Genomic DNA, 10,227 nt, shown 5'->3' on the forward strand with positions numbered 1-10,227 from the left:
CTGTGATCGGCCAATTATAGTTGCGTAGTCCAGAAATCTGTGTAATTACGTTGTAATAAAATATTGTAAGCTACTTTATCAAACCATGATTAATTCAGATTTTTTGCATTTTAAATAATTTACACAAATAATTAATCATTTTAAATTAATGCAGTTACATTGGCAGGTGTTTTCATGTATGCATCGAAAAAACGCTAAATAAGTTGTTTGAAGATCTGAGTGATATTCCTATGACCTTTTTTTTTAATTGCAGGCCCCAAGCCACAAGTACAGCGCCCACAGCAGTCACGTGACAAATGTAAGCTTCATGCATAGTGACAGTCACCTGATTTCAACGGGCGGGAAGGACATGAGTGTCATGCAGTGGCGTCTAGTGGAGAAGACCTCTGCTCTGGTGCCCAGTGACTCCAGCTTAGGCCTGAGTGAATCCCTGCTGCACAACTCTACCCCTCGCAACTTGGCATCGATACCCAGTGTCCCCCCGCCCCTTACTGAGCCCATGCAGGTGCCACCCTCTCTACCCATCAGCACCCAACCCAACACCAACACACCCCCTCCCACTCCCACCGAATCCCTGGACACGCCCACTCCAAATGGACAGCAGGATGGCTTGCCTGAAACCCCGCCCCCTTCGGATGAGGCCACGCCCCCATCTGACAGCACCCTGAGCCCCAAGGACAGCCTAGATCCTAGCGACGATACAGCCACGCCCAGTGACGAGGGCACACCCTTTAATCTACCCTTGTAAGAGGGAGGCTCCGCCCACTTTTCTTGACTGCTCGATTCCCTGTCCAAAGGCACCAGCATGTCACTGAAGCCTTTCTGTTGGAGTACAAAAGCAGGATCTACTAAGTTTTTTTATCATCCTTTCAATGTTTTCATTGCGTTTCGTGTCTTAGTTTATGTTGACGTTTTGTTCATTACATGTGGTTGTGGAGGCAGTGGTTTGGATTGGATGCTGAGAGGGATTGTAATGTGTAGTTAAAGGGATAGTTCACCCAAAAATGAAAATTTACTCCCCCTCATGTTGCTCCAAACCCAAAAAAGGAGACATTTTCAGTCATTTTCTATGATCTGTGAACATTGTTTAAAGTATTTTGTTCCACAGAAGAAAGAGTCATACGATGATGACAGAATTGTTACCTTTGGGTGAACTGTCCCTTTTAAAGCCTTTGGAAAGATGCACACTGACACTCAAGCGTACCAAAAAGTTTACATATTCGTACACACACAACCATACAAACACTAACACACATGCACACATACATCCGTAACTGTTTTTTTTTTTTTTTTTCATAATACATTGAAAATGAATGAAATCTGAGACCTTTCAAAAGCCTGGATTCATCATATTTTATGATTTAACCATATTAGAAGCACACCAGAGCATACACACATTCATGTATTTTGGCATGTTGCATATACATAAATTGGGTAAGTTTTTACTCTTTTTATTAAATGATAAAATTTCAGATAGTTTCTGCACTTAAATAAGTAAATCTTAAAGGGATAGTTTGCTCAAAAATGAAAATTGTCATAATTTACTCACCCTCATGTCCTTCCAAACCTATATGACTTTCTTTCCTTTGTTAAACACAAAAAGAGAAATATAAAAGAATGTACTGGCCACTCTTTTCCATATAGTGAAAGTGAATGGGGACTGGGTCTGTCAAGCTCCAAAATAAAAATAAAAAATAAAAAAAGAACCATAAAATTTGTTCATATGATTCGTGCACAATATTAAAATTCGCCTTTTGTGTTCCACTGAATACCTCACTGCGTACGGGCTTGGAACAACATGAGGGTGAGTAAATTATGACTTTTTTGGGTGAACTATCCCTTTAAATCTTAAATTGTTCTCTCACTCTGTAAACATTGGTGGGTGATTGCATAGCAACTGTCCCTGAGCCAAAAACAACAGGATGTACTTATTTGGACATGTCAGGCCGGTCCCCCTGGCTCATTGGTCGAACTCAAGGACCTCAAAGATTTCATTGGCTGCTTCAGCAGTTCGCCATGGTCATTGGCGGTGCATGTGCTATGCATTGAATATTTTGAACTTGGCAGAGAACTGCACAATTTTTGCTGCTTAATTGGCAGTGCACTCCATTTACCACAAACACAGCCACTTAGAAACACTTACACACACATATGCATACAATTACTTGCTCAAAAGCCTGATTTGTCTTAACATGGGGCCTGCATGGCAAAACTTCTCAGCTTCAGTCTCAAATGACACAAACATCATCAATTCATCAAAAGTCTCATCTGTCTGTTTAATGATTCCATATCACCCACACATATTCCCCAGTTCTCTCTTTAGTGCTAAGATACAAACCATTTTAAACCTCTGATCTAGATGACTCCATCTTCTCACTGAGGCTGTTTTTAGGTTTTATTTTGTGACTGTTTTGCTTGTCATTTTGTTCATTGGACTGAGATGTTCTTGTTTTTTTATGGTATGAGAGAAACAAGATTAAACAAGTCTTAAATGTGAGTGTGAGTGTGTATGTGCTTGCGAGTTGGTGCTTCTTTCATTCCGCAAAGAGTGGTTGCTCTCTTTCTCTTTGTCTCTCTTTCCTCCACTCACAGTTTCTCAGGATCACTCTTTTTGGAAAGACATGAAAGACAAAGACAGTTAAAGGAATAAAGTATGTTTTTTCACCCTTCTTGGTATTATCTATGGTATTATGATGGCTTTTGGACATGTACCATGGTAATACCATGATATGTTTTTAACATGTACCAAAGGATTCTTTGAAGTAGCCTACTTTAAAATTCCATGGAGGGTGAATTAAGTTAAATGTGTGCACTTTCTGACAACCATTGTCTTGCGGCTGTCAAAAAGTTTCTGAAAATAAAAAAAAATTCACCAATTGGTATCTAAATATGGTAATCATATATATGGTACCACCACAGTACTTTTTTTGTAAGGGAATGCTCTCCTAAATGTTTTTTATGTTTGCCTCGATGCATGAGCAGATGAATGTGAGAAAGTGTTAAAGACGTGTTTCTGCTCATTGAAAATTAAACGGCATGCAATGCAGATTTCAAGAGAGGCTAATGTGTTACATGCCTCGATGTCATGAGACGAAACGATTTATCTCAGACAAAAGAATCAATATCAGAGAGACACAAGGGCTCAGCTGCAAAGTGAAGTTGCCTCCATTGCTGGTCTGGATGATGATTTGTGACCCTGTCCCAAACCTGAATCATCAATATTACACCAAAAGAGATGTGAACACAATTCTCAGAGCAGCTACTGAAGGTAACTTTTAAATTTTTGCAGCGATCTATGGTACTAATATACATTGTTTGGGCATTCTGGAAGTATAAAAGCATGAGACATTGAAAGCATGGTTCATCCTCTCAGAGTTTTGACTTGTGGAATTGAGAATCCTGGCTCAAATACATATTTACATTTGTTTGAGTTTTGTTCCTTATTTTATTGATTGAATGACAATCTTATGTAATATGTATATAATTACACAAAAGGATTGTATGTGGGTATTTGTATACCCAACTGCCTCAAATTCATATGTGTCTCATCCAAGTGATTGTTTTGGTTCAAGTGCATGAAATGGAAGTAATATGTGATTAGTGGTTTAGCAAAGTTTAGAAAGACAGAATGATAACTGGTTGTTTATGTGGACTTGGTGTGTGGTGTGAAGTTTATGCAACATTTGCGCTATAGACATGGCGTTGCGACAACGAGTTGTCCTGCAAGACGTGCCCCTCAGCTGGTCTGCAGTTTACTTTTTATACCTTTTTTAAGTCCAATGCTTTATGAACTGCTCCTGTTTTTTAAGCACGTCGGAAGGTTTTCACATAGATTGCCTTAGTTCGATTACCTAAGATTTATCATGGTGGTTTTTTGTTTAGTTTTTTTCATATTTTTTTTTTGTTGTCATGCAGTTTTAATGCAAACTGGCACTCCTGAAGGTGTGGCCTGTTGACACTCCTTTATCTCAAGGTGTCAGCCTGATCTCATTAAAATCACGTGACTGTGGTGTCAATTTAGCAAAATTACATTACATGGTTCATTACACATATAACGGCAGTTCCAGGGTGAAATGTTCACTGTGTTGGGTGAAAGGTGATCAAAATGTTCTCCTAAATGATTGAGGTTTATAAGGTTAATACTCTTGAGTTTTAAATCAACAAAACCTACCTCCCTGAAACCTAAACCTAACCGATAGTGTCATAAAAAGCAAATGTGAGATGAAAAATGCAATTGCTGAAGCAGCCATGTCATTTTGTGGTGCTTCTATGACTCATGTGTTGACATTTCAGGACTCCTATCCCGGTTATTTACATTGCAAATGTAATGCTGTATGAGAAGCTACCACACAACTTAATTGCAGTTGAACAAGCTTTTACTATAAATGTTTTTGATTATGTAATGCAGATCAGTGTTAAAATGTATCGCCTTACAAGTCATTTGCTACAGTAACAGTTTTGATGTCATAAGATGAATTTAAGTAAGGAACAGGGTGAAAAGTACAGTGGCCCAGGGGTGCACAGCACAACAAAATTAGCAAAGCAAATAAAAGCTGAAAACACATCGGAAATAAATGGCACTACTACTAAATTAAGCCACAACACAACAAAATTAAACCACAATGAAATTAAGCCACAACACAATGGAATTAAGCCACAATAAATTTAAGCCACAACACAATGAAATTAAGCCACAATAAATTTAAGCCACAATAAAATTAAGCCACAACAGTCAACAAAATTAAGCCACAACATGACTAAAAAAAAAAAAAAAGCCACAACACAACCCAATTAAAGTCACCAAACTTCTAAATTAAGCCACAACACAACAAAATTAAACCACAATGAAATTAAGCCACAATAAATTTAAGCCACAACACAATGGAATTAAGCCACAACAGTCAACAAAATGAAGCCACAACATGACTAAAAAAAAAAGCCACAACACAACCCAATTAAAGCCACCAAACTACTAAATTAAGCCAGAAAAAAATGAAATAAAGTCACAGAATAACAGAAAAGCCAAAGCAAAATGAAATTAAACCACAACGAAATTAAGCCAAAACACTATTAAATAAAGCCAAAAACATAAAGACACAGTACAATGAAATTAAGCCTTTTCTTGTCTGATCATTTTGTTGTTTTGTGGCTTAATTTTATTATGTTGTTGGTTAATTTCATTGTGTTTTCAGTATTTTTTATTTTTTTTTTTTTGCTTTGCTATTCGTATTGTGTTGTGCACCTCTGGGCCACCGTAGAAAAGTGTTTATGAACTGATATGGTCTGCCGTTTTACTTGTGATTTGTGTGAAAGTAACTAAAAGTAATTGTTGGTGTAGCGCCTCTAATGTTCATTTCACCAGGAAACTGCCACTGTATCTACAATGAGTCATGTAAAAATAATTTAGCAAAAATGTTGGTCTTTGAGACCAGGTTGCAACGTCTGTATTCATCAACCTCTTGAAACTACAGGAAACCACTGATAAATAGAAAGGGCAAACCACAAAAGCTTTACAGTAGTTGCAGGGGAAGACTGAACTGTAAATCTTTCCAAAACCTTTTTGTCATCTTTGATACTGCATTCAAGGCTGGCTTTGTTGTGTGTGTATATATTGGTGTACCTGTATGTATATAACTATTTTCTGGGAAGGAAGGTACTCTGAAATGCATGGGGGAATGCTTTCTTTCATTTCTTTAACTATAAAGGGGACTTTTTTTGTCTGTGAGAAAACTGGGGGATTATTCACCTGCGGATGCAGGTACAGTGGCCTTGTGGCATGGAAACATATTTCAGATCAGCAGAATTTGTTGCACTGTGTCCGGTGTAGCTCTGCCTGGATATTGCTCAGTTTAGAGAACAAGTTGGACTCCATGGCTTTTCATTGGACCTTGTACAGTATCACTTTCAAGAACGTATTAGAGAATTGCATGGTTAGTCGAATGGAGCATTCAAATGGAATTTTTTTTTTTTTTTTTTTTTTGAATGTCATATTGATGATTTGCTTTGGTAACTGATTTTGAAAATAATGAGAAATATGCTGGAATTGTACTGGTGAAGGGTTTTGGTGTTTAAGAAAGTAAAACACACAAGTGTGGACAGACGGTGCACTCTCAGTTCGATACCTGAAATGATGTAGAGTAGAAGTCATTGATGTCAATGTATTTGTGTTACCCATTGAGGAAACAGCTGTTTTATTTTAATTTTTATATGTAATATCCAAGAGCTAATTTCCAAAACATACACAGGGAGAGAGAAAGTAATACACAAGGGTGGGAAAATACAGTCTAGATTCTCAGCTGGTGATTGTATCTACACTTGGAGGAAATGTTGGGCATGACTGCAGCTCTGGACTTCCAAATGCTTTTCTATTTGCAGGTCGTTTCATTAAATCCTCATTGCATAAAGGTGCAGAGAAGAAGCTAATTTTTCAAATAGAAGCCTTTTTGATAAACAATGATGTTTATGAAAACCACAGTGGTGACGATCCTGAATATGTAAATGATAAAATTATATGTTAACAAAGTATGAAAAAGGCTAAACCTCTCTCTCTCTCTCTCGTGACAAATTTTGAGCCAATCTGTCTCTTATGCATTCCTGTCAATGGGCAGAAAATATACTGAAGATTTTAGAAAATAAAGAAAAATTTTAAAAACAGTTTTGATTCTTGAAATGACTGATTTCTTCTGTTCAGTTATAGAATGAAAAATATTTCAGTTTATATTTAAGATTTCAGTTGTATGACAAAATTCCATAAAACTGAATTGAGCAATCATTAAATAATCATTATTATAAAAAGGGTCATGACATGCAGTTTTTATTATTTTCCAGTTTTTTATATTATGTTCCTTGAGGTTCAATTATAATATTAAAATATGAAAGTTTTTTTGCATAAAAATCAGTCATATATTTGTACTGGTGCTGCTTCTCCTTTAAGACTTGACAGTAGATGCCCACTGTTATGATTGGCTTTTTGCTCTTGACTGACCTGCTCTCTCTTTGCCATCTTCCTTGCCAAGTAAACGAGGACGCAGAATTTAAAAAAAATTAGAAGGACCCAATAACTTTGCTATTATAATACACTTTCAGTTATGCCAAATAAGACTTTGAATGAGGTCTTTTTTCAATGCCATTAGAACTGAAAACTTTTACTTTTGCGTGTTGCTATATGCACACCTATAGGTGTCAGTATAAGTCCAAGACCACTGTTGTCAGCCAACAAAACATAAACAAAAATGAATGTTACACCCATTAGTGCACCTTTAAACTTGGATTTTTGGACCAGTAAACAAGAATTTCACATGGTGGAATTGTCCTTGAATTATGTTTATGGTCTTTATCGATTTCTTCAATCTTTGCAAGTTTGAGAAAGAGTATCATTGCGGTTATGTTGTGGTGAACTTGTGTACTCTACAGTATACCTCATTGAGAGAGATGTGGGTTCACTCTGGCTGGCTTCCTGACTCAACAAGAATGCGTGATCTTTCACTGTTTAAATAAATAACTCACCAGGCCAAAGACTTTCTCTTACATACACAAACATATTGGGCTATATATGTATGTTAGCTTGATTGCTTTAAAACTAGGGCAACCATATTTTGGTTATCCTAAAAGAGGACACTGTGAACCACAACCCAAACTAATAACATACAGGACTTGTTTCTCCCCTCACATGGCATGACCTGCGTTCTTGTTCATTATATTTTCTGACTATTTTAGCCAATGACACACAAGTGCCAGCTTTACAGCTCTTAAAAAAAAAAAAAATCGAGAGTTCATGGCAAATTTGCCACTGATCATTTTCACATGCAAATTGGCTTTGCGGCAAACTTGCGACAAAACGTCCATTGTTGCCAAAGGTTTGCTGCAGGTTCATCACTAGAGCTGCAAACTTCTGGCAAACATTTGTGGCAAATCACAAGCTCATTTGCATGTGAAAATAATGAGTGGCTAATTTGCAGCAAATTTGTGGCTAGTTTGCCAGAACTAAAGATTTGTTTGTAAGGGAGATCACATACTGAGGTTGTGCAGCAAATGTGTATCGGACTGAGTTGTAAAAGTTCCATGGTCTCTTTTTATCCGTCACATTAGTTTAAATTGACCTGATTTGTAGTATATTGGATGTTGTCTCGAAATAGTCAACATTTTCAGTTGAAAATGACAATGTGTAGGAAGCGTGAGTCTGGTGAAACTGGTGTTCTTTTTAAAAATTCACAGGGTACGTACTACTAAAAGTGTCCTTACGTTATTGAGATTTTTGGCAGAGAGTGGTAAAGCACTCAGGCAATCTCGCTCACGCACACACATCATGCACAGAGAGAGTGTGTGTGTAAAAATACTTTGGAAGCAGCTTACACTGATGTGCGGTATCAAATACACTGAATGTATGATAGTCCTAACCGTAGAGTGCACATCGATATGAAGACAGAGCCAAATCCTGGATATTGTTAGCCAATTTTGAAATCCTGGATGGAAGTTTTTTTCAGGTCCAAAAAAAAAAGAAAAAAAAAAAAAAGAGGACATTTCTGGGAAAAAGACGACGTATGGTCACCCTATTCAAAACTTGGAGATAACTCAAAATCAGGAGATAATTATCAACCTTTCAGACAGCATGACAAATGTGATTTCCTTACATAGGGCTGAAAAACACAACATGGTACAACATTTTCAAGTTATCCTCAGGATCAGACCCATCTAGGCTCAAAGCATAAAATCTAGGCTGATTTGTTGGACAAATATTTTATTACTTTTAGTCGTGTTTCATGATGTCAAGTTATTAAATGAAAATGGAGACGAAAGAGATGTAAAGGTCAGTTTATGGTTAGCTGACTCTATGGTGCGCATCAAGCATTGCACCGGTTCTCTTGACAGCATTTCCATCCTTTCCTTTGACAGAATTCCAGGCTGACACAACCTTTCTCTCCAGTCCCTGTGGAAGAGTTATCAGGTCAGTTATCACCAGGTAAGTCCAAAACATAATACACTCCAATTATTAATACATTTTTACATATTATAATCAGATTTCTGGTTACTTCATCCATGAATAATCACATTAATAGTCAATTTGAAGGTACTTTCTAAAACATTTCACAGATTTTTTTTTTTTTTTTTGGTCCACTCAAAGAATTCAAAATAACGAATCCTCGTTTTTCATTGTTGCTAATCCTTCCATTTAGTTCTCTCAGAAACACTAACAGATGTACATATGAATGCATATTTTAAATGTATTATTCATTAATATTATTTTATATATATATATGTAACCCAAGTAATGTATTTAAAATGAATTACCTTATTGAAAGTCAGTAACTATAATCTAATTTAAAATGTAATGCATTACACTACTTTTCTGACTAAAAAGTAGGTAAATAGAAACGAAAGCAATCAGATTACACCCAACACTGGTTATCACACTTTCAGTATCAACATTTGGAACATTTCAAATGTGTCAAAACCTCCAAGAAAAGTTTTTTTTTTTTTTTTTTTAAATATTAATATATTCTAAATTTGTGTGTCTTTGAAATTAAAATTAAATTTTACTTCTAAATTGTTGGTTAAAAGTTCTAATAAACCATAATTTTTATCTTTGATGTGAAGTAGTGGGAAATTGTGAAATTAGTTATGAAATAAACATTTTCTAAATAAATTGGAAGACTGAATGTTAAAAAATATTTGAGGAACATTTTTCATAGAAGTATCTAGTTGAAGACTTTGCGACCAGCTGATCAATTACTTTCAGTAAAAAGAATGTAATGCATTTTAAATAATTATAATATGGGTACAACTTTTGCTTTAAAAACATTCCTGAGAGCTAAAAAAAAAAAAAAAAGTCCGAAAATGTTCAGTATTATGAAAAATTATTAATTATATTATTACTTTGAGGTGTGTGCTCTTGTTTGACATACAATAGGTTGATATTAATATGCATTAATATGCTCCCTTCCCCTGTTACAATCACTCTCCGAAACGCCCTGACCTCTTGTATTGGATTCAATATGATCACATCTTTCTCAATGTAATATTTTTTATGGTACTTTTATTGTTGGCACATTCGTTTCTTATATGTTACAAACATGTTTTAACAAAAACAGTGGCATGTAGGCATGTTGAGTTACAAAAGAAAATGTAAAAAATGTCACAATAGCTCCAGGTCTCCCCTACAACACTGATTTGTCCAATATAAATTATCATCATGATGTTCCTCTGTTCTGGAATGCAGAATGGCATCTC

General features: G+C 36.0%; 1 protein-coding gene across 8 annotated transcripts in view; it reads left to right on the forward strand.

Moving 5' to 3' along the window:
- LOC127413695 (echinoderm microtubule-associated protein-like 4) overlaps nucleotides 1-6,654 on the forward strand; it is a 125,995-nt gene extending 119,341 nt beyond the window's left edge. For all 8 annotated transcript variants that reach the window (XM_051651032.1, XM_051651035.1, XM_051651036.1 and 5 more), the window contains one exon: nucleotides 254-6,654. In XM_051651032.1, the coding sequence (XP_051506992.1) occupies nucleotides 254-748 (495 nt within the window). In that variant the 3' untranslated portion in view covers nucleotides 749-6,654. The remainder of the gene's footprint in view (nucleotides 1-253) is intronic.
- Nucleotides 6,655-10,227: the final 3,573 nt, after the last annotated feature.

Source organism: Myxocyprinus asiaticus, chromosome 23, assembly GCF_019703515.2.
Source record: "Myxocyprinus asiaticus isolate MX2 ecotype Aquarium Trade chromosome 23, UBuf_Myxa_2, whole genome shotgun sequence".
In the NCBI taxonomy this organism is placed as follows: Eukaryota; Metazoa; Chordata; class Actinopteri; order Cypriniformes; family Catostomidae; genus Myxocyprinus; species Myxocyprinus asiaticus.